A 25,868-nucleotide genomic window follows, 5' to 3' on the forward strand; every position below is an offset into this window, starting at 1 on the left:
ATAACCTGTCTCTCCTTCTAGATTGCGACTGCTCAGGAGTAGAGATATAAGGATATAAGAGATATATAAGATATAAGGATATTATTATATCCCCTAGTGACTGGCCCTCATAGACACCCAATACAGATTTGTTATGTGAATGAATGCATCTCATTTTTTAGACTAATTCTATTTAGGATGAGATAAAGTTTACTTTCAATTATAAAGAAAGGAGTTTCTTAGCAACCCGGATGATAATCACAATTAAAGAATGACTAACTGAGTTTGGACCAGTTTATTTTAATAAAATATTTGACAATGTTCATTGTCACATAATGCATAAATTACAGCTGAATTATTTTCAGTAAGGCAAGATCTGCACTTGTTAATATATCAAAAGCTATTTTGCTAGTGTATTAGAAGCTATTAAAACTGTACTTTTTAAGATTAAATTCTATAATTGAACATTTTAACTAACCCAGTTAATCTTTCCCTCCCACAGACATTATTTCAAATTAAGTTTAAGTATTTTTTTAACCTTTGAGAAGTATTCTGAGAGAGTCTATGTTCTATAAATATTCTGAAAGAGGCATGCATTAGGAAGGATTTGGATGCTATTCAATTATGCATGACTTGGCTTTAACTTTTTTCTTCTTAATCTCCCAGCTTTTCTCTTCAACAGGGCAAGGGTAGCTAATGGCCTTTCAGTAAGCCCTTAGTAAATTTTCTCTCGAGTCCATTACTTATTGTTAAGGTCAACTTCATTAGTACGTTTATCTTATTTTTCAGCCAAAAATATGTAGAGCGAAATGAGTAGGCCTAACGTCAAATGTCCTGACTACATCCTGGAAGAGAAAGAAACTTGTGCAGTAGCTGATGCAATTAAATGATACATACACTTCAGGCCATCATGCAATGGAAAGTTTAGAGTATCGCTGCCACTCTGCTCATAATCCCTCTAGCAGTGATTCGTATTAGGTAATGGAGTAAATATTTATTGATACAGTGTGAACCCAAACCAAAAGCTGCCAACAAAGAAAGGAGTTAAATTTACCTCTGTTAAGTTCTGTAAAAAATTGTCCTTTCAAGGTAGGTCATAATTTGCCTGGGAGATCACGTGGAGACCTATAGCAAATTTGACATCATGGAGCAGGGAAGACTGAGCTGGGGGTGCGGGGGAATCTGAACTTTGTGAATATGTAAGGAAAGGTGGTGATGGAATTACTTTACTTGTTGGAGCACAGGATAGCTCTCTTGCTGTGTTGCCAGAATAGACATGACCTGGTTCAGATTAAAACTTCATTGTTTTTTAATCTTTACCTGCAGTGTCCAACTCTAGCACTTATATTTGATTGGATCAGTCTCTGAAGGAGATGACTTTAACATCATCCGATATCACCAAGACATTGTTTTACTCGTTCCAACTCTGGGTCCAAAATGTTCTTTGTTAGCCTTAATTCATAATAGAATTGGGTTGAAAGTAAATTGCATCTTTGAACAGAATATGATATGGATAGCTAGAAAAGTTTCTTATGTTGATTTGTTATTATTGAAAACGGTGAAAATATTTTCCCCCAAATTAGGAAACATTTAGTCAGAGAAAAATAAATATCAAAAGAGAAATGGAATAGAGAGAATTTTAGAAGCTAAGATAAACTTCTATATGGTTTTAACAAAATCAGAACTAGTAAGTAAATGGGAGTTACAGCAAAATACTATCAACTCACATTTAACATATTTACATTTTAAACTAATTAAAATAGTCATATGACCTTTGAGAGAATTCAGAATTCCTTTTCAGTAATTATTAAGCATATGAAAGAAAACTCACCAAAAACTGGTACTTTGCTTGAACTGGTTGTACCTTAAAGTTTAAATCACTCACGTATCAGGATTGACCTGTTTTTTTGTTGGTTTGTTGTTTGGTTTTAAAAGCACAAGCTCATTTTGTAATATTTGGCTTGCATGTTTTCGTTCCCTTCTATGATATCTCTTCACTTTGAGGGGTCAAACTTAGCACAGAATTTTTGATGCTTTGGATAATAGAGGTACGTACATATTTAATGAAATCATGACAAAAATTGTAATAATATAATCACATTTTAATGACTCTGCCTGTGTGTTTTCTGGCAGATACCTCCACTCAGCCATGATCATATACCGTGACTTGAAGCCCCACAATGTGCTGCTCTTCACCCTGTACCCCAATGCTGCCATCATCGCAAAGATTGCTGACTATGGGATTGCTCAGTACTGCTGTAGAATGGGGATAAAGACATCAGAGGGCACACCAGGTACGTGACAAGGTTTGCTTGGTAATTCCTTCCTCAGGATGGATAACCAGGGACTAGTTGTAAGTTCAGGAGAATCAAGAGAACGCCATGTCTTATCATGTAGTGAACAGATATTTCTTGTGTGAATAATTGTGGCCAGTACATAGTGATTTTAATTATTGTATTCTATAGGGAAGAAATGATCTACTGATATAATTTGCCATGGGGGAAAGTAGATAATGTTTGATGTCAAATTATATTTTTAAAAGTTGGATTTTTAAAACATTTTGATACTCCAGAGGTGGTGAAAAGGAACAGCAAAATTTCAATCTAGGTACTGTTCACATTTACCTTTAGGAGACAAACTAAATTCAGATTCCCAAACCATTTCTTGTAACTCTGAAATCCAAAGAACTTGGAAAACCCAAAGAATTTTTTTATAACTGATTTAGTACAAAATCTGACCCCAACTACTTTGATGCTTAATACAGTCTTTATTTCTCACACATATTCTGAGTGTGAGTGTGTGTATGTTTCATGGCAGAAAAGAGCACATTTGAATACAGGGTGCTGGCCCCAATCTTAATGAGTTTATGGAATTATATGCATTATTATTAACTTTCTTAAATATGAAAAAGTATGAGTTTCTGAATACTTCTGGCTCTAAGAGTTTCAGATAGGGACTTAGGGCCTAGAGTTTTCAGTTGTACTGTTTTTGATACAGGCATACTTTCTTCTTCTTTCTTTCTTTCTTTATTGGTAGATTGGTACAGGAGTTTAAGCCTTTAAATCCTGCACTTCAGTTTTCTTTCTTCAAAATTTGTTAGTTGTTAATACTTCAATACCTAAAAACAGCTTCTGTCTTTGGCCCTCTATAGCAAGATGAGTCATGGTAACTATGTAAAGTGAAACGTACCCATTCTGGATGCCATTATACCTATTATCTCCAAAAATCAAAGACATCATTTTCTTGCCTTAGATTTGAATGTTGCTTTTTAGGATCATCCACAGCCCCTGTTTTTCGTGCCTGTTCTAATAATCCTATTACTTCTGTTACCTGACTTTCTACCAGTGAAAATCCACTTTCTGTGTTCTTGTGTTTGCATGGGCTTAATGTTTAGATGTGTTCTTTCACATTACTTTCTACTCCATGGAATCCTGTTCCTTTCTCAACTCCCATTCTCTTTCTTCTAGTCTCGGATTCATCAAAGTCTCAGGTTCTGTTTAGTAAGAAATAGTCATAGGACAGGTGCTCTGTACAGACATCTTGTGTTTTGGCTTTTAGTTTGAGTGGGAATAGAAGATTGAGGGGTTGACTTATGTTTGGGGGAACAGCTCCATTTTCAGAGAATTTTGTACTGTTTATTATTTGTAAATAAAGTTACAGGTGACTTTACATCATCTTGATGATTGTAGGTAGCTCAGTTAAAACAGATGCCTAAAATGGAAGATAATAGGGGATGTCTGAAAGTAGGCAAAAATACTAGTTTGTTCTTTAACCATCCCCTTCCCTCCTACCCCCCCACTTACGTACTTAGATGAGCAGATGGCCCCAGCTTCCGATACCTGGTTTTATTTTTGCTTCAAATATCTATCCTCCCTTTTGTTTTTCATACCTATGTATTGAAAGTAGAGTGTGCCCTCCTATAAACCTTTCAAAGTACATATGGCTGCATGTGTCACTGGGTTTAATAATAATAAAATAATATTATCTCTTGAGCACCTGCTGTGTACCAGGCTCAGTGCCAAGTACGTTAGACACATGATATCTTAGCCTCATGCCAAGGCTGAAGTTAGCTTTTATCTTCTCATCTGTTAAATGAGGAAGCTGAGGCTCAGAGCAAGATTCTGTACTTGTAGGAAGTCACGCAGTAAGTGGTCAAGATAAGAACTCAATCTAAGTGAGAAATGAATCCAGAGCTATTTGGCTTTAAATCCTAAATCTCTCTCCTCGATTACATGCAACTCTAACACGTACTTAAAGAGGCTTAAATACTTCATCTTAGTTACTAAAAAATCAAAATAAAGCAAAATGATGGGGCCATCAGGAACAGCAGACATTGTCAAGTATAGTTTTGGAAGAAGAATCGTGGGGGATGGAATTCCATAGGCCTTACATATTCCCGCCTTGAAAATGTGGGCACAGGATGAGGGGTCTTCTCTTAGGAGATCTGTTCATTACTCTTGTGTGACATGAAAGTGGGCCAAGACATTCACCTGGGACCTGCAGTTTGTTCCCCCTCCAACTCCTAATCCGGTAATGGTGTTCATGGAGTAGAAATCCTATTGTTGAAACCTTGTTCATCTTCTCGGACAGTTGTTCTATATGGTCCCTGGTGACTATGACCTGGAACTCAAACCTGCCACCTCCCTCAGTGGGCTGGGCTCAGTTCAACTCTTCAGACTCATGGCTTCCTGGTTTTGGTCAAAATTTGCCTAAAGTTCAATATCCAACTACTTTTTCACAACAAACCAGATACTTGTTACTGATCCTTTTAATCTGCTATATCAATGTGTCACAACATACACATGGAGAAAGATCATGACAGAAAAACCTAAAGCCTGATCCCTTCTATTCTGTCCTCTTTTCCCCCGGGCTGCTTAATACGTTGTAAGCATTTTTTTCTTGCGATATCCCAGACCTCTTTAACATTACTGAATTCATTATTGTTAGAGAACTTCCGATGGTCTCAGCCCAAAACTTGACCTCAAATTTTAAATAACAGTAACCGTCACCACTGCTAACCACCATCACCAGACTTTTCCTTCCCCAAAGCAATTATGTTTGAGCAGAAAATCATCCCCTTTCATATGATTTCAGTTATCTCCTGTCTTTTCTTTTTAATGGTTTTTTCCTCTTAATGTTGTAACTTTTAACTTGGAAGCTTCTAGAGAAACAAAAGACCACATATTTGTTAAATGTGTGTGTCTGTGTGTGTGTGTGTGTGTTTATACTACCCTTACAGTGGTGCATTCACTCTGTTGTACGCATGTGAGTGTGGGTTCATTACTGTTGTTTCAGAGAAGATGGGAATGGGAGCAGACCTTTTGTGGTATGAACAGTATGCTGCCTTGTGCTTAGACTTTTGTGTGGGTTGATTATCTCATTTAATCTTTTTGACTGTCTGACATAGGTCCTATTACTATTCCTGGTTTACAGATAAGGAAACTGAAGCCTAGGGACCATTAGAAATGTCTACAGGGTCATACAAGAAGCAAATGCATGCCACCCAGGCGCACAGCCCATGCCAGGTAGTGCCAGAGTTGGAATGCAAGTTAGAAACAATTCAGTTATTGGCAAGGACTGACACAGTGTCTGTTTACATTGTGAAAGGTAAATATGGGATGGATACTTTCAACTGTAAATAACTTGGAGAGCATCAACTTTAACTCAGTTAAATAGATGTATTTATATCATATCCTGTCTTGAGTGCCAGTTAATTCTGGGTCCTGTGACAGTTGCATTGTTGACTGAGGTGGATGGCTGAATGATGGCTTCAACCGTGCCAGCATCCATGGAAATACAGTAGTCTTTGGGCAAATAAAAATGTTATTCTCTGGCTATACACTATTATCTGAGAGAGATTATGAAACATGCTCTACTCATACTTCTCTGAAAGTAAAAAAAGGAAAGAAAACATGTTTCTCTGCATGATGTGATATATAGTCAGACCTAACTTATAAATTTCTTAGATGTTTGATCTATGGATCTTTACCTTATTTCCTCATTGCATTTGTTAAAATGCAGGCTTATCTGAAAAAATGTCTAAAAATTGTCTAAAAATGGTGTTTAGACAATGAATTACATTTTCCCAATTATTTTGATACTGTAATTGTTATGATAATTCCCCAGGGAAAATTTTCTTTATTCTTTACTCATTTATTCAGGCATCTGGCAATAATTTATTGAATGTTTTCCAAATACCAAACTGGTGCAACTGCTTCATAGCTGTGTGGTGCTGATCAAGGTTTACTTTTGGGGGCTCAGTTTTCACTTAAGAAAATTGTGATGAGAAAAAATAATGCCTACCTTATAGGGTTGTATTAAGGGTGAAATGAAATAATCCACACAAATAGCATACAACAGGGCTTGGCATATTGTAGTTGCTCTATGTCAGCAATTGCTCTAGTAGTGAATTTGGGGGAATGTGCGTGAATAAATGTGAATTTTACCCTCCAGAAGGCACACATTTTGCCATGACAAATAGGATTACACAAACCAGTACTCATATTTTGTCAGTTTCAGTAGGCAATCAATGTATAGTGATAAGAGCACAAAGGAACAAGTAATTAACTGAGCTGTAAGTTGTCAGGACTTCCTTCATAGAGGGGGGGATTCTGGAATTATATCTTAAGGATAAGCAGGAAGTTTGAGAAAATAAAACAAAAAAATAATAAAAAAGCAGGAGTAGGCGTTCCAGGCAAAAGGTACTAAGGTATAATATGACTTGTTTTATTCAGATAACTGCACAAGAAATTCTTATGATCTAAGTAATAAATGGAGTATGGGGGGTTATTTAGTTAAGTGTTTTTCAATTGTGGCTGTGTACTGATGACATGTAGAGCTTAAAGAATGTATCTCCTGGGGTTGTATCATTTACAATTCTATTTTAGTAAGCATGGAGTGGAACTCTCAATCTGGCCACAGCCTAGAAGCTCCTAGAGAATTTTCAAATATATGGATCTCAGGACCTCATTGCCAGGGATTCTGATTTAAGTTCTGTGAAGTCTGGGATGGAGCCCAGATATTGATATTATAAATATCTCTAGGTAATTCCAATGTGCCTTCAAGTTCAAGAGCCACTGGTCTAGAATGAGGGTCAAGAACATCTTCAGTGTTTCGAGCACGCAGATATTTCTGATACACAGCCCAGTATGACACTTTTCTAGCTCATGAAGGGCCTTTTAAATCATGCCAAATAATAGCATCTTTCAGTTTGGGGAAGTCATTGAAAAATATTCTTATTTGTTAGCGAAAGGTTTGCATCTCGGCATCATGCCAGCATGAATCGATGATAAAATGGGCAACTGAAATTTTGGTACTGTCTCACAGTGGGGGGAAATGTTATTTATAGAAAAACTTTTAACAAGATGGTAAGTATTTGCTCCAGATTTTGAAAGTATGCGCCTATGATAGAAACAAAAATTTAAGAGAGTAAATAAATATGAATGGAGTTTGGACTTATATCCAAATTTTTAAAAAGTAACGTCAGCCACCTTCAATTAATCTTTCTCTATGGTGCACATTCTAGGCACCATAGTGGATTCTGGAGATGCACAGATAGATATGACTTTGTGAACTATTTGGCTGTCTGGAATCTGTTAAACACTGGCTGTAAAGTCAGACTGAGTTGGAATTCTTGCTCTACCCCTTACTAGCTGAGACCAGAGAAATTACCTTTTTTCCTTGGTGAAACAATAGTAACTAATAACAATATCTATTTTAGGGGATTGCTGTGAAAATTAAATTCATATAAAGAAATTCATAAAAAGTGTTTGGTACAATGCCTGGCACATTCTACCTGCCTTTGCTTTCCCCGACTTTCTGCTCTTTCTTCTCAACTTAGAGGGCACCAGGCTCTGATTTTGTTTCCCTTCCCTGTGCTGTGGGCTGGAAACTCTCTGCAGGGCCATCAGAGGACTCATCTTGTTTGTTCGCTGTCCCTCAGGGATCACTCTCCTGTGCTCCTAGTGTCTAGTGTTTCATATATTTTGTCTGGTTATTTCATTGTTTTATGCACAATGGTAAATCCAGCCCCTCTTGTTCCATCTTATCTAGAGGTAAAAGTGACACATGCTTAAATAAAAGACTTATTTGGACAGCCTGACTTAACAAATGCACATTTAGGATGTCAGTTAGTACTTGATATTTCTAGTCTTTGAGGGCCATTGATGCTAAACAGGGTATTCCTTCAATGTGGTGATATGGTCCATGAGCATCAGAGGTCATTCATAATATTAGACCATAGACCATGTGGCAGTATGGTCCCTTTGTGAAGATGCAGGAGATGTTCCTATTTCTAACCTTTCTCAATGGCAGGTGATAGTAGAAGTGTTCATTTTCTTCCCAAATTAAATTCAGTGGTGAATAAATTGCATAGCTTGAAAGTTCATTCTTCCTGTTACTACTGTGGTGACAAGCATAGTTAAATGTAAAGTGAAAACTTTGGAAGTACTTGCAGCTGCTGTTCCAGGGGACGCCTCGGTGATAAGGTACATGTAGAATACATGGCTTAGACTGATAATCAAACATCATGTTGGCAGCTTAGGTCCTAACGCTCTCAGTCCCCCTCCTCCCAGTCATTTTGGTTTTGAGGTGAAGGACTCCATGATGAGGCATCTCAGGCCAAGTCATTTTATTTTTTTTTAAACTTTATTTATTTACTCTGACAGAGAGCATGGGAGGGGCAGAGGGAGAGAGGGAGAGAGAGAGAGAGAGAATCCTAAACAGGTTCCACATTGTCAGTCTAGAGCCCTTTGCGGGGCTCAAACTCACAAGCCACAAGATCACGACCTGAGCAGAAACCAAGAGTCTGACACTTAACTGACTGAGACATCTAGGTGCCCCAGGCCAAGTCACTTTAAAGTAATATTTGATTTACAAAACATAAGGGCACGAGGTGAAAGCAGAAAATGCTATTAAGGAGGTCAAAATACGTGTTTCTAATAAATTAGCAGACATAATTCTTACCACTCTCATAAGATAGAGATATATCTGTATCTAGATTCGATTGTGCTTAAGTTTTTAATAGCTGTATTGTAAATTCTGCTTTAGTTTTATTTTTCTAATTAATATTTCATGGACATCTTTCTGTGTCAAACATCAGTTTTAGCAGTCATGTCGCATTTCATTGCTAGTATGCACAGTATTTACTTACTTAACCACATCTTGATGTATATTTAAATTTTTTTCTGACTTTTTGATACATTGACAGTGCTTTAATTGGCAGAATTGTAAATTTAAATTGTCCATTTATAAGAAATAATTTTTTAAAGTTTATTTATTTTGAGACAGAGAGATTACATGCAAGCTGGGGAGGGTCAGAGAGAGAGAGAGGAAGAGAGAATCCCAAGCAGGCTCTGTACCATCAGCATGGAGCCCAACATGGGGCTCTATCCCACAAACTGAGAGAGAGATCATGACCCGAGCCAAAATCAAGGGTTGGCCGTTTAACCAACTGAGCCACCCAGGTGCCCCTGTCCATTTATGAAACTAATTTTTTAAAATTAAATTCCTAGGCATGGTATTGCTGGTGTGCATATTTTGAATTTTGAAACATTAATTGCCTCCTAGAAAAGTTAGTAAATTAAAATTCCCTTCATACTCAAATTAGAGTTCTCATTTCCCATTTGGGGTTTGTTACTTCTTTTAATCTTCATAAAATTCATAATCAAAAATGAAAATGTTTTATGTTTTTGTTATGTTTAATGTTTTTATTTTTAAAGTATTTATTTGCTTATTTTTCATTTGAGGCTAAGCAATCTTTATTATATAGGACCTATTTTTCCTTTCACATTCTGTATGAGTTTGTGTCTTTATTCATTCGTCGATTGTCCTTACCATTCATCAATCTGCTTTTAGTCATGTGTACTCTTTGCCTCTCTTATATTGCAGGTATTTTCAAGTGTAGGGTTTTTCCTTCAACCTTGTTTATGGCATATGCCAATGTAGGGTTTGAATCTTTGAGGTACAGAGCTTCTGTTTCTTTTACCTTTTGGATTCTGATTTTCCTGATATGTTTCATCGGTGCTACACCAAGAACAGGGATGATGGGGGTGGTCTGACCCACTGTAGGCAGTTGTTTATTACTTTTAAATTCTCTAGAGATACTGTGAATTCATCAGGTGAATTTCAAGCAGCATTTAGAAGTGCCTTATATTGTAATTGAGGTATCTCCTGAATATATAAATAAGGATTATGTTCTCCCAGTGGGAATTGTGTCAATGAAGATATTTATTTTGAAAGAAAGAAGATAAGAAGGTTAAAATCATTTCCGTGTTGAAGTCAATATTTCTTTCCATATCCTCGCAATTATCTTTCTTAGCATCCCCTGACTCACTAAGAAAAAAAATTCTAACCCTCTGTGCAGCTCTAACATCTGTGGATTGATGCCTAGAGGGCTAAAAACTGTTCCAACAGGATGTGCCTTGGATGAGAATTTAGATTAAGTGACCCTTGAGTTTTTCTACTCTAAGGTCCCATGATTCCAAATCCTAATGTTTCTAACAGCAAATTTACCAAGAGACAAAATATAGTGAATGTTTTAATAGTCTTTGAATGGTACCTTGCTATAATAGATACCCCAAAAATGTGTTGAATGAATAATAAATAATTGGATGAGATTTATTTTAACCTCTAAAATCCCTTTCACATTCTAGAAAGGTAAGCATAAATATTCTTAATGAACTAGCTAATGTGTGAGCAGCTCATTTAAGTACTCTTGAATTTACCATTCATTTTCTTCGTGGCCTTAGGAAAACACATAACATTTTTATGTTATTTGTAAAATGGAAAGTCCTCATCTGCCCACCACAGGTGATTTTTGTGCATAGCTAATGAAATACTTAGGAAATTATCTGTAAGGTGCTATAGGAATATGAATTGGGTATTCATATTTTACATTATGCTTACATGATGTCACAGGTATAGTTTATTAGGGATCTTTTAAAGAACTGTCTTAATTACTTACACAAATCTTGAGTTTAGGGTATGAGTATGAAATTATAGCTATGTAGGAAAATGTCCTTATTCTAAGAAAATACATATTATATCTATCAATTGGTCGATTGACAGATTGATCGATATATATATTATATATATGGGAAAATGGTGAGTGTATGTGTGTAGAAAAAGAGAGCATGAACAAGCATGGCAACATGTTACCTGGAGAATGTTAACGATTAGTGCAATAGGGATTATCAAACTCAAAGATGACATCCCATCTTTCTGATTCTTCATGTCCTTCCTGCCTGGTGAAGGACTGCTGGGCCTCTCATCTTTTGATGGTGAACTCTCTGTCCAACAGAACTCTTTCCAAATTCAGTCATTTAGTTCTTGAAGGCTGTGAATTCATTATTTCCCTGGCTACATATTTAAACTACAGTAACAATCCTGTATGTTCATTATAGAAAATTTAGAAGTATAAAAAATTAAAAAAGGGTAAATAAAAGCTACCCATAATTTTAGCACATGGATAATAATCATTATTACATTCAGATATATTTGCAAACTGTTTATTTTGAAAATGTTTAAGTCTACAGAAAAGCTGAAAGTATAGTACAATATACACCTATATGCCCTTGACATGGATTGATTATTAACTGTATGCCACACTGTTCTTTCTCTCACTTTATTTGTATATGAATTTGAGACATGAAATTAAATTGCAGACATCATGCTGCCATGCCTAAAAATACTGACATATATTTCCTTAGAATAAGGATGTTTGTTTCCATAATCACAATACCATTGTCATATCTAAGAAAATGAACTCAGCTGATTTTTTTCACATATTTGATAAATTTCTGTCCTTTAGGATTTATATCCTACGTGTCATCTTAAAAATGATTTTTAAGTTAACGCATAGTGCACATTATTTAACCAATTTCCTTAAATAGTTGGATTTCATTCATTGTTGATATTTTTACTATTATGAATCATGTTAAAATTACTCTTTTTTTTTGAAGAATTTAAAAGCAATTTATTTCTATTGTGAAATGAGAGGTTTTATTTACCTTTAAAAGAGTTTCAGTAATGAACCAGCACCTGAGAGAGAGGGCTTTTATTTGTTTTTTAGTCATGGTTTAATTTTTATTTTTCCATTGGGTAGGAAGAGCTAAATCACAAGCCCTGGAAATAATGAGGGCATTGGACTTTAGTCAGGTTAAAGTGACTTGGAGTGAAGTCTAGAAATCTTGCCCCTCCTGACCCCTCCTTTGTCCCGCCTGACCCCTCCTTTGTTTGCAACACTTTCCTGGGAATAGTTATTTTTAGGAATGAGAAAAATGATATAGGTTTTTTCCCCTTATTAGGCTTACTTTAATTATGAAACATGATTTAATAATCATTATTGGATGTTTATCCTTATTATTTTTCAAGATCAACCTTGAGGTAAAATGTAGCACAGGGCTGTTAACTGGCTACATGTCTCCTTATAAGAGGACATAGCCTGGTATAGAGCTCATCTCCTTCACTCTTCATCAGCATATATGCCTAAGAATATTCCTTCTTGGGTGTATGGGCTCTAGTGTTGGGCATATATATATATTTTTAATATGAAGTTTATTGTCAGATTGGTTTCCATACAACACCCAGTGCTCATCCCAACAGGATGGGCATATTTATTAATATATCTGCTTCCTTTCAGGGTTTCGTGCACCTGAAGTTGCAAGAGGAAATGTTATTTATAACCAGCAGGCTGATGTTTATTCATTTGGTTTACTACTCTATGACATCTTGACAACTGGAGGTAGAATAGCAGAGGGTTTGAAGTTTCCAAATGAGTTTGATGAACTGGCAATACAAGGGAAATTACCTGGTAAGTGTTATTTTATGTGCAATAAAGATTATTATTTTTAATATCAGCAGCTTTCTTTCCAAGTTATTTAATTGTGGTTGTAGACTTAATTCATTTCACAACTGATGATTTTTTGTTTAGCGCATGAATATTCTTAATTCCTGTGACACAATAAAAATCACATGAGAAAGATAGCAGTTTCAGGCTTTTTAAAAATACCCCAAATTCATATTAATGTATTTGGTATTAAATTTAGAAGAATATTCAGAAAAGGAAATTGCTGTTGGAGCTCCATGCTTAGTGATTTCTGTTCTTATAAAGAGTTACTATGTGCTCATTAGCCTGGAGTGTTTTCATGTTCTTGGAGGGAGATAATTTATATGCAGCAATGGAAGGTTGAATTATTTATAATAATAATTTTTAGTAGTAAATATTAATAAGAATTAGTAAATGATTGTTTAGTGAGATCAGATCTCATTTTGAATGGTTGTCTCATGTTTTTAAGAAATTCTAGGATGTTGTCATTCATTCCTTAACTATTACTTCAGTTCCCCTTACAAAATACTCTTTTAAATGTATGTAGCTGTTTTTCATATTTTCCGCTTTTTTCTTTCACTTAAGGAATATTTTTGAGTGTATGCTATGTTCCAGGTACAGAGAATATAGCTTTAACTACCTCCTTTTGGGGGACCTTTAAAGATGCCCACTAAAAGAAAATTTATTATTATTCGGATAAACTTTCAACACAATCTAGATCATCACCCTTATTTTACCAGTTATCTTTCCAGTGACAATTCCCAGGTCTGTGGTTTATACCAACCAGAAGAACGGCATACCTCTTATAAAAAAGAAATGTGCACAAACTGACTGTAGGTATGTGAGGATTAAATGCTTGCCAAATTTAAGTATTAAAATTAAAAGTAATTCCACAGAAGTCTAATTATTATATGCACAAAATTTTTTTCACAGTATTTGTGAAATGCAGGTGTGGAATGAAAATCTGTTATTCAATTGGTATTTGTGTCTTTTTATATAATAAAAAATCAGGAAGTCTTTTTTGATGTCTCTAGTATAGATAAGGCTAGAAAAATTATCTTTAAGTTTGTGATATAAGTAGATCCATAATAAATATAGAATTATGGAGATCAGAGTATTTCTTTGCATGGTCTGGGCCTCTCATACACAATGAAAGGAAATGAAATAGTTGTTCTGATTTGTTTAATGTTCTAGCATGATATGTTTTTGAATGTTCTAGATCCAGTTAAAGAATATGGTTGTGCCCCATGGCCTATGGTGGAGAAGTTAATTAAAAAGTGTTTGAAAGAAAATCCTCAAGAAAGGCCTACTTCTGCCCAGGTATGATTATAGTCAAAATTTATCAATATTTTATACAGAACATCAATATATGTATACACATATATAATCTTCACATATATATTCAGATATATAAGTAAACATACACATACAGTTTAAAACAGTCATAATGCAAAACTCCTATATTCCCCACCACCCATGGCACAAAATAAAGAGCATTGCTAACACCCTGGAAGCCCCCATATGCTTCTTCCTGATTGTATCACTCTCCTTTCCCTAGAGATGTAGTCACTTTCTAACTTTGGAGATAATCCCTGCTTTTCTTTTCCTTATGTTTGCTATCCAGTTTAGTTTCCTGTATTTATCTTCTAGTTAAAATGGAATTGTAATCATGTCATGTACCAATATATTTTCAGTTGCTCTTCTAACCTTATTTTGTAAGCTTCATGGAGGTTGTTAAACATAGCCATTGATTATTTACACTGCTGTTCCATTCCACTGTTTGAATGATCAACAGTATATGTACCCATGGTCATATCTATGGGTATTGGTATTGTTTCCAGGTTTTTGTTATTATGAACAGTACTGCTATGACTATGGTTGTACTTTTCTAGTGCAGAATGTATGAGAGTTGCTTTGTGGTATATACCTGAGTTGAATTGCAGAATCATAGAATATATGAATATCCGTATTATTTTCTGAAGAAGCCGTACCAGCTTAACACTTCTATTACCTGGATGTGAGTGTAGCCATTTCTCTATATATTCTCCCTAAATTTTAGTGCTATCTGGGTTCTTAATTTTTTCAAATATACTGTCTTATGTATTGATTTACATTTTCCTAAATACTACTAAGGATGACCATGTCTTTATATGTTCATTGGTTATATATGTATTTACCCTTCTGGGAAATACCTGTTCATTATTTTGCCGATTTTTCTATGGGATTATTTGCATAGAAATAAAATAAGTAAAAGAAAAAAAAAAAGAAATACTAATCCCTCGTTGGTTATATATACTGCAAATTTCTTTTCTGAATTTGTAGTTTGTCTTTTTATTTCCTGTAGGGTGCCTCTTGATGAATAGAATTTCTTAATTTTAATACAGATAAATTTAACAACCCTTTTAATGGTTATTACCATTATGAGGTCCTGTTTTAAGACGTCCTCATCTCTCCCAGAGTCACACAAATATTTATCTATGGCTTCTTCGAAGTGGTTAAAAGTTTTGCTTTTGGGGGCGTCTGGGTGATTCAGTCAGTTAAGCATCCCAACTCTTGATTTTGGCTCAGGTCATGATCCTAGTGTTGTGGGACTGAGCCCTATGTCAGGCTCTGTGCTGAATGTGGTGCCTGCTTAGGATTCTCTGTCTCTCCCTCTGCTCCTCTCCCCTGCTCATGTGCTCTTTTTCTGAAAAGAAAAAAAAAACTGTTTTGCTTTTGGCATTTAAGTTCTTAACCCATTAGGAATTGAAATTTTTATCTGGATCCAGTTTTTTCCATATGGATAACTAAATTTTCCAGCTTTATTTATTAAACAGTTTCTTCCTTTTTTTTCTGTGGATCGTTTCCCCCTAGTTTTACTCTTTAATATGTCAGATACTCACACATCCACACAGATGTTCTCTTCCATTGGTCAACTTATGTGTTCTTCCTCTAATACCATCCTCTGTTAATTCCTGTCACTTTATAAATCTCGTTTCTCTACTTATTTTTCTTCTCTAGGAATGCTTTAGCTTTCTTGGGATTTAGTTTTTCTATATAAATTTTAAAATCACTTTGTCAACTTTTATGAAAAAACCTATTATGACTTGGATTGGCCTTGCATTGAATCTGCAGACAATTTGGGGAGGATTTTATCTTCATTACATTAAGTTTTTCTATTGAATGTGGGTTATCTTTCTATTTATGTTTTCTTGTCTTTCAATAAAGTTTTATGATTTTGCATACAGGTCTTTCACATTTTTTTCTTAATTTTCTTGCTGCAAATTGCTTTAAACTCAGTTCCTGGTTTGAGATTTTTTTTTTTTTTTGAACTACCTAGGCGATGGGAATCTGGTCTACAAATGTTCATGAGAACAAGCTTTTGAATAACAATTTCTCAGGGTTCTTTTCCTTCCTCCCCCTTTGTCAAAGGCAAGTTTTCTCATACCAGTGAAAGTGGAAGCATGGGGTGGCTTTATTTCTGGTTCTCATTTACTCTGAATATGTAGTCCTTTGGGGTTCCAGATTTATGGGAACAGGCTTTTATTGGACTCCACTTTGGGAATGCTCTAGATTTAAACTTCTTTCTTGCGGACTGATAAGATATCAGAAACCACACATCAGTTTTGCTTTCAATAGACAAATGTCTTTAAGGAAATATCTGGCTTTAAGTTTCAGTTGACCTCTCTGTCTTTCATTGGATTCTTTCACTAATATTTTGTCCTGATAAGTCCTATGATGTTGTCAGATCTTTAATATTTTTAAGAGATTAAAAAATAATTTCCTTAGCATTTTAAGTTACTTTTAGATGGGTGGTTTGTCCAAATAACCTTTCCCACCATATTATCAGAAGTAAATTTTTTACTGTGTCTTAATGTTTATTTACTTTTGAGAGAGAGAGAGATAGAGCATGAGTGGGGAGGGACAGGGAGAGAGGGAGACACAGAATGCGAAGCAGGCTCCAGGCTCTGAGCTGTCAGCACAGAGACCAATGCGGGGCTCAAACTCACAGACCGCAAGATCATGACCTGAGCTGAAGTCGGATGCTTAACCGACTGAGCCATCCAGGCGCCCCCTTATTGTGTTTTAAACTGAAAAAGATTTTAATAGATCAAAATAAGAGCTCTCTTTATGTTATGGACTCTTGATTTTGTATCATAATTTATTGAAAATTTTTTGTTCAACTTTAATTTTTTTAACGTTTATTTATTTTTGAGACAGAGAGAGACAGAGCATGAACCGGGGGAGGGCCAGAGGGAGAGGGAGACACAGAATCCAAAGCAGGCTCCAGGCTCTGAGCTGTCAGCACAGAGCCCGATGCAGGGCTCGAACTCACAGAGCACGAGATCATAACCTGAGCCGAAGTCGGACGCTTAACCGACTGAGCCACCCAGGTGCCCCGAAAATTTTTTGTTCAGCTTTAAAATGTCTACTCAGAAATAGCTGAATACATATGCTGATTTTATCGAGAATTATGTAATTATCTTGGCTACTTTCCCTACCTTCCCCTTCCTAATTTTATTGAGACATAATCGACATAAACACTGTGTTAGTTTTAGATTTACAACATGATGATTTGATACATGTATGTATTCTGAAATTATTACCACAGTCAGTTTAGTTAACGTTCGTTACCTCAAAGTTATAATTTTTTTCTTATGTTAATAACTCTTAAGATCTACTCTCTTAGCAACTTTCAGATATTCTGTGTGATATTGTTAACATTAGTCACCATGCTATACATTACATCCCTGTCTTATAACCGGAGATTTGTACCTTTTGACCCGCTTCGCCCATTTTACCTACTCCCATGCCCTGTCTTTCACAACCACCAGTCCATTTTCTGTATCTGGAAGCTTTGTTTTGTTTATTTTATTTTATTCTTTTTTAGGTCCCACTTATATAAGTGATACAGTACAGTATCTGTCTTTTCTGTCTGATGTATTTTGCTTAACATTATACCCTCAAGGTCCATCCATGCTATTGCAAATGGCAAAATTTCCTTCTTATTTAATGGCTGAATAATATTCCATTGTGTGTATAGGTACATACATACATATATACATATACGTATATATCTTATTTTCTTTATCCATTCATCCGTTGATGGACACTTAGGTTGTTTCCATGTTTTGGCTATTGTGAATCATGCTGCCGTGAACATGGGGGTGCAGATATCCTTTAAACATAGATGCTTTCATTTGCTTTAAATTTATACCCAGAAATAAAAGTTGAATGGTTTTTCTATTTATAATGTTTTGAGAAATTGCATACTGTTTTCCATAGCGGTTGCAGCAATTTACATTCCCACCAACAGTGTACAGGGAATCCTTTTTCTCCACATCCTTGCTAGCCCTTCTTTTTTCTTGTCTTTTTGATAGTAGCCATTCTGACAGGTGTGAAGTGATATCTCGTGGTGGTTTTGTTTTGCATTTCTGATGATTAGTGATGTTGAGCACTTTTTCATGTACGAGCTGGCCATTTGTATGTCTACTTGTCTTTAAATTTTGGTTATAACTGGTATTCATCACATAGACTTCTTGTATTTTTAATTTGTTTTTCACAGTAAAATTTCCATAGCTTAATTATTATTTTATTCTTTACTCCTTTGTTAAGTTCATTCATTTATTTTGAGAGAGAGAGTGTGACTGGCTGACAAGCAGAGAGAGAGAGGGAGAGAAAGAATCCCATGCAGTTTCCACACTATCAGCACAGAGCCTGAGGTGGACCTTGACCCCCAAACTGTGAGATCAGACCTGAGCCAAAACCAAGAGTCAGACACTTAACCAGTTGAGCCATCCAGGCGCCCCTACTCTATTCTCCTTTTATTTTCAACAATACTTCACCTTGTTTTTTTTTTTTTTTTTGTAGTATATGATAGTATTTGACTTTGACCTACCCACTTAATCTTTAAATACAGTATATATTAGACAAGATGGGTAAACTCCTTACCTTTGTCAGATGAGACACTGAGAGAATAAGGAGCTTTCTCTGCATCTCCTGAGTGGAAGGCAAGTGGCTGTATCGTGGCTGTAATGCCACTCTCCTGAGTCCTGGTTCTGTTTTCTTACAGTTCTCTTCCCCACCCCCACCCTGTCTCTCTTGTTCTGTAGTGCTTCAAGGAAAAGCATGAAAACAGAATCTAGAATTGATTTGTGAATTTCATTACCAAAGATCAAAATTTCTTTTCCCTGCAACTGGCAGAAAGTCTATTCTGTTGGTGGCCTGTGTTTATCTGTAACATGATGTGGCTCTGCAGTATAGAGTTGAGTGTTGAATAGCTCCAGTCTATACTACATTTCTGTTCAGTTGGCACTTTTGGGATTTTCTCTTTTTTCAAGTTACAAAACATACATACAAAAGAGTATATTTTGTGCTTAGTCTAAAACTAGTATTATTTTAATGTAATTTTATCTGTAGTTTGGATTATTAATCTCGTTGCTTGGATTAGATCACAGTTTGTTATAACATGCAGTTCTACGTTGTGCACACTAATATGATCTTTCAAGAGGACATGTGTTAACTTGATGCATATTGTTTTGTTGTTTATAAACTTTCTCAGGTCTTTGACATTTTGAATTCAGCTGAGTTAATCTGTCTGATGAGACATATATCGATACCTAAAAACTTTATAGTTGAATGCATGGTTGCTACAAATCATAACAGCAAGAGTGCAAGCATCTGGCTGGGCTGTGGGCACACTGACAAAGGACAGCTCTCATTTCTTGACTTAAATATGGAAAAACACACTTCTGAGGTAAATCAAAATACTCTTTAAATTACAAATACTTTAGAAAATTTATTTTGCAGGTTATGCTAAAGAATGTATCAGTTAAAAAGTTACTTAGAAAGAAGTGAAATGAAAGCAATGTAGGAGTGTTGTTAGGTTAGTTTTCTGATGGAACGAGAGTATTCACATAACATTAAATAGTCTTTGTTTTGTTTTAAAATCATAGTATATGTTTGTCTCAGGTCAGGATCCCTAGAAACAGAGTTTAAGACAAAAGAGTCTTGTACAAGTGATGTAAGGAGAGAGTAACTTTTAAGGAAGTGAAGGAAGCCAATAGAACAGGGGAAGAAATTCCACAACAATGTAGTTTTTGAAGAAGTCTGCTGTCAGTCTTCAGCCATGAGAGACTGGGGTGTGGATAGCAACACAGATTGGTCTCTCAGGGCCACCAGTCTTTCATTCCCACATGGCAGTCAGGCATTGGCTGCGGTCTGCCCAAGGGTGGGTGTGGCCACGCCTGCCTGCCATTTCTGACCAAGCCAGCTCCCAGCAGTGGAGGGCAGTTATGTGGTGGAGGGTGCAACTCTGAGCTGTTAGTAATCAGCACTCACAGCAGCTGGGGGTCGGTGCTCATGACTGAAAGAGAAAATCCGGGTACTGCTCTACAAGATGGGTCAACAAATTGTATTAGCAGAGATAAGATAAATTTCTAGACTTAAAAAATAAGCTAATATTGTGGCTGTTGGTGTGAAATACATGTTATGCCTAATCATTATTCTTAAGGTTGAACAATCCTCTCACATTATTTTGGTGGAGTGAGAAATATGGATACTGAAAAATATTTTTCAATTTTAATTTTAGTTTTAGATGCATTTTAGATAGGCAAAGTTGTTTGCCAGTTAACTTGTTTATTATTGGCAGTTAAATAAAATCGGCATTGTTTTTAAAATTAAGAGCAAGAGAGTAAAAAGAGTTCAGTGTATGGATAACGATGTTTTTATTCTATTCAAATTCTAGTCACTTAAGCCAGAATCAAGTTCATTAGAGTGTTTTGTTTTTTTTTTTCCTTTTTTTAACAGGAAGTTACTGACAGCAGAATACTGTGCCTAGCTTTGGTGCATCTTCCTGCTGAAAAGGAAAGCTGGATTGTGTGTGGGACACAGTCTGGCATGCTCCTGGTCATCAGTACCGAAGATGGGAAAAAGAGACATACCCTTAAAAAGATGACTGATTCTGTAACTTGCTTATATTGCAATTCCGTTCCCAAGCAAAGGTATGGTAGCGAATTTGACCATTGAAGAAAGTTCCATACCTTTTAGATGACTGATTGTGTGGAAAACTTTGATTGCTTCAGCAAAGACTGCTCATTTATAACATATTTCTGTCAATATGCATATATTAAAGGGCATTGTGGGAGGCCACAAAGATATTCTTATAGATCAAGCTGAGGCAGTATGAGACAGGTCAGTCCTTTTCTTCAGGCCAACCAGCCCTACTGCTGGTATTACCGCAGCTCTGATCGATTTCATTACCACCCTTCACATCAGGTTACTTTTCTTTGTAAGTCCTCTTCAGAGATAATTTTCCATTTATTCTTTTTTTTGAATATCAGTAGCCTATTCCATATTGGTTTAAAACATGTCAGTTAACTATCAAATTGGGAAAATACCTAATAAATGAATTCATAAGTTATTAATAGGTGAAAACGACTCAACCATTCTTGGTTACAGGGATCTCATTTCAAATGAATTTATCTAACTGGCAGAATTTCAGATGTGAGTAACAGGCTGATTGTTATAATACTTGGGGCAGGATGATTTCCAGGAGCCATTAAGATTATACCCCATGTATTTCTCCTGTTTAAGTCAATACTGGAAAATAAATAAGTACATTAGAAAACCGTGGAACTCAAGTTTTTGGCAGCTGAAATATAAACTCCACTGGCAGTTTTGGAGTTGAAATTATTTGGGTATTGTCAGAGAAAAAATTCATTCATCAGATGGTGTTAAATAAGCAAGGAAGACTTTATTTAAGATTATTCCAATAGGGGGCAGAGATTGAACTCAACTTTACTGATACAAAAGGTGGGAGAGTTTTTAATATTGATGGAGCTAGTGGAAATGTACTGCAGGTCGTTGTCGGAGGCTCCGTGTGATTGATTGATCTGTCTTTGCTAATTGTTGCTCATTGAAGTTAGGCTTCTACCCTCCCATGGAGACTGTGAGGTGGGGCCCTGCTTTTCTTTTTTTGTTTTAATTTTTTTAGTGTTTATTTATTTTTGAGAGAGGGTCAGAGAGAGAGCGCACGTGCATGCGCGTGTGCATGGGGGAGGGGCAGAGAGAGAGGGAGACACAGAATCCGAAGCAGGCTCCAGGCTCTGAGCTGTCAGCATAGAGCCCAATGTGGAGCTCGAACTCATGAACTCAGATCATGACTTGAGCTGAAGTCAGACACTTAACCGACTGAGCCACCCAGGTGCCCTGGGGTCCAGCCTTTCTTGATGATTACATTTCAAAAGGAAGGCTCCCAGTTCCTTGAGAAAGACATATCTAGGTTGTAAAACTGACAGGCTGGGAGAGGAGTTACATCTCAAATGTGCAGAGAAAGAATTTACAGTTGTAAATTTTCTAAAGTAAATGCTGTAAAAAAATAAGCAAATTATAAAAAAGGGAGGTCAGGCGCCCATAGAGTCGTGAAGAAATCTGTCTAAAGTTTAGTCAACCTAGGGGGAACGTTATGGCCATCTTGGTCAATATAAGCATTCTTTTTACAACAATTTTGACATTTTTTTTCTTTTAGCAAGCAAAAAAACTTTCTTCTGGTGGGAACTGCTGATGGCAATTTAGCAATTTTTGAAGATAAAACTGTTAAGGTAAATGTTGAATCCATTCTACATCAAAAAAAATGTTAAGTTCTATGTTTTATGTATGCTTATCCCCACTCCCCTTCTAAGTGATTATAAACTCCAGAAGAGCAAAGATCACAAATACTCTTTTCACCTTTTTTTCCCATCAAATCTTGCATACAATAGAACCTCTATAAATGTATGTGGACTGGCTGTACATTTTATATAAATGAACTAAGGATAAAATGGTAAATGAGATCTGATTTATAATGTTAGGGATGAAAATAATTCTATTTTTATATAAATGAAGTGATAATTCCTTATAAATATATTGTGGAAAAAAACAGAACTTAAGTTTTAAATCTGGTTTGCCAAGTTTTTCTTTAGCCTGGAGGAAATCAATTAACTTTCTGTTCTTCAGATTCTCATTTATCAATAAAGCATTTATTCCTCCTTCCATCCATTCATCTTGTGGTTCCATCTATTTATCCAACATCCTACCCTTTATACTCCTTGTTATCAAAAAATATTACTAATGAGGGACAGACAAGTAGAGTATAACCCCTGGGTTATTTGCTGTACATTTTTTGCATGGAAAAGTAAAGAGATTGGTTATAAGGGTAATGTTTTTGCATACCACTTGAATTTGAATACTGTTTTCATAAATCCTTTGAAAAATGTATCCTGAATTTTTATCTTAAGATCTCTAGCCATTTAAAATGGGATAGTAGATTTTAGAAAGCACAGCAAATTTTACAGTGTTTCATTCTGCAGCTACTCAGTTTATTGAATGTGTTTCTCTTCTTGGCAAAGTGTAAAGGAGCCGCTCCTTTGAAGATACTAAATATAGGAAATGTCAGTACTCCACTGATGTGTTTGAGTGAATCCATGAATTCAACTGAAAAAAACATTATGTGGGGAGGATGTGGCACAAAACTTTTCTCATTTTCTGATGATTTCACCATTCAGAAGCTCATTGAGACAAAGACAAATCAGCTGTAAGTTATTTCTATCTATACAATTAATTTGCTACTTTATTCATATTTATTCTTTTTTTTTTTTGAGAGAGAGAGAGAGAGAAAGAGAGAGTGGGGAGGGGCAGGGAGAGAGAGAATCTTAAGCAGGCTTCACACCCAGCGTGGAGCCCTACTTGGGGCTCAATCTCATGACCCTGCGATCATGACCTGTGCTGAAATCAAAAGTCAGATGCTTAACCAACTGAGCCACCCAGGTGCCCCCATGTTTATTATTTATAATCATATTAATAATGTTGTTGCAACCCAAGAAAAAATCTTTTAAAATGCATAATTAATTTTTCTATTAAAAATGTCACCCAGCCTAGTCACGTTTGGGATAAAATATGAAAAGCCATGATGATCTTAGTAGTATTTGTCAATCTCAATTTTTAACAATTTCATTATCCCTGTATCAAATTAAACATAACTTTGAAAGGTAATAAAGTCAGTATTTTACTTCATCTGTGGGTTTTACATATGTGCTTTAGATAACTTGCATTAAGTATTGATTGTAGGAAACATGCACCTCAGGAATAAAGTCATCTAGATCGGTAATTATACACATAACCTTTCTATAGCAAAGTTAGTGATACCACTTTCAAGCAAAAATAAAACAGAAACCTTGTCCCCATTTGTTCTTTCAATTTTTAGAGTTGTGTTTTAACCAAATCATTGCAGTTGGCTCTCATAAGAGCTGCATTCCTCAGTGAGAAGCAGGGTAGGTTGGTGGATAACAGCATAAATTGTAGTTCAGATATTGGCTTTGCTGTGTGTTGGTTATGTGAACTTGGGCAAGAACTACTCAAACATGCAGTCTTCTCTAATCCGAGGATTGTAATATATCGTACCTCAAAGGGATGTTTGGAAGACTAAACAAGAAAATTAATATAAGGAGCTAACATAATGCCCAGCACTTGGTAAGCTCTCAATAAATATTACTCGTGATTAGTATTAGCTTTGAGTCACAAATCCTCATCTCAGGGAATATCCTGGCTTCTCAATATCCATCTAATCACCTAAAACCTAAATTTGAGAGTAATCCTTGACTCCTTCATCTTTTAGTCCCTTTGTCCATTTAACTCTTCTAATTGACACTCAAATTCTTTCATTTCTCACTTTCCTTCTACTGCTCCCACAGGCCAGGCTACCATCCATCATCAGTAACCATACTAACAACAGCCATCTTTTAACCAGTTCTCAACCTCTGATTGTGTTCCTTCAGTCTGTTCTCAACATTGCAGACAGAGGAGCTCTTCTAAAACACAACTCAGTCTGGTGTCAGTCTCTTGCTTAAAACCCTCAGTCACATCCCATTGTCCTTTGTTTGAAGTTCAGATTTCTTAAGGTAGTCTACCAGGCCCTGTAGGATTTAGTCCTTGCTTCCCTCTCTGGATTAGTATTTTGCTGCCTCCTTGCTGCCTGTGCTTTAGACAAGCTGAAATCATCTCCGTTCTCAAAGACAGCCTGCTCCCTTTCACCCCCAACCTGTGACTGTGATTTTTTTTCCTGGCCGACTAATATGTTCCCTGCTCGTTTTAATGCAAATGTCACTTCTTCTGAGTGGGTTGTCTTTGATTCCTCCTGTGCAGATTAGATGCCTTGGATTCGTTCTTCCAGTTCAGCTATTATTTCCCTTCACAACATCTGCCATACATTTTTATAAAAAAATTTTCAAAAATGCTCTCTTAATACTGAACTTAACTGGTTCTCAGCATTGGCCCCACTTAGAAACCATGAGGTAGCTGAAAATACTATTATGCCTGGGACTCACCTCCAGACCAATTAAATCAGATGAATTAATCATGGGTGGGGCCCAGATTTCAGTATTTTTCTTTTCAGGCTCTCATGTGATTCTGAGGTCTTTGGGGTTCAGATACACTGCTATGTATTGTAAATTCTCATGGATGAGGACTTTTGTTTTTCTCTCTCATTCACAGATTTGTTTCCTAATGTGTGGTAAATGGATAAATCCATTTTCATTCTGTAATTTCCACTTTTTTTAAAAAACACGTTTTTATTCATTTATTTTTTTAATTAATTTTAATTTTTTGAGAGAGAGAGAGAGGGAGAATGCACACAAGCTGTGGAGGGGCAGAGGGAGAAAATCTTAAGCAGGTTACATGCTCAGTCCAATCCCACAATGGTGAGATCATGACCTGAGCTAAAACCAAGCATCGGATGCCCAAACAACTGAGCCACCCAGGCATCCCTGTAATTTCCACTTTTAATCAACCTAAAAAAAAACCAAAACTGAAAATATTTAAAAAGAAAGGACCCCAACTTTTTTTTATTTCATAGAGCATGTTATGAGATCATGGGAATCAACTCCCTAAAATTCCACATAAGATTTGGAGTATAAATGCTGTACTAGAGAGAACACCCATAAACATGGCACTTGCAAAGCTGTTCATCACCTGAAAGAGACGAGGATCTGGTTTCATAGACACTTGGAAGTATTTGCTCTCTTCTCAAAAAGTGTCTCCTGTTGCCTTC

The 25,868-nt window shown here is 36.0% G+C and overlaps 1 protein-coding gene across 4 annotated transcripts in view; it reads left to right on the top strand.

Annotated features, from left to right (window-relative positions):
* Window positions 1-25,868, top strand: part of LRRK2 (leucine rich repeat kinase 2) — a 137,299-nt gene that overhangs the window by 104,063 nt on the left and 7,368 nt on the right. For 2 of the 4 annotated variants that reach the window (XM_027035906.2, XM_053226126.1), the window contains 7 exons: window positions 2,113-2,273; window positions 12,620-12,790; window positions 14,025-14,125; window positions 19,347-19,541; window positions 20,594-20,787; window positions 22,314-22,386; window positions 23,173-23,357. In XM_027035906.2, coding sequence (XP_026891707.2) covers window positions 2,113-2,273; window positions 12,620-12,790; window positions 14,025-14,125; window positions 19,347-19,541; window positions 20,594-20,787; window positions 22,314-22,386; window positions 23,173-23,357 — 1,080 coding nt within the window. Of the gene's footprint in view, window positions 1-768; window positions 954-2,112; window positions 2,274-12,619; window positions 12,791-14,024; window positions 14,126-14,697; window positions 17,111-19,346; window positions 19,542-20,593; window positions 20,788-22,313; window positions 22,387-23,172; window positions 23,358-25,868 lie in introns of those variants that run through there. The other 2 variants (XM_053226127.1, XM_053226128.1) reach the window with 2 other exon arrangements.

Source organism: Acinonyx jubatus, chromosome B4, assembly GCF_027475565.1.
Source record: "Acinonyx jubatus isolate Ajub_Pintada_27869175 chromosome B4, VMU_Ajub_asm_v1.0, whole genome shotgun sequence".
NCBI lineage: Eukaryota > Metazoa > Chordata > Mammalia > Carnivora > Felidae > Acinonyx > Acinonyx jubatus.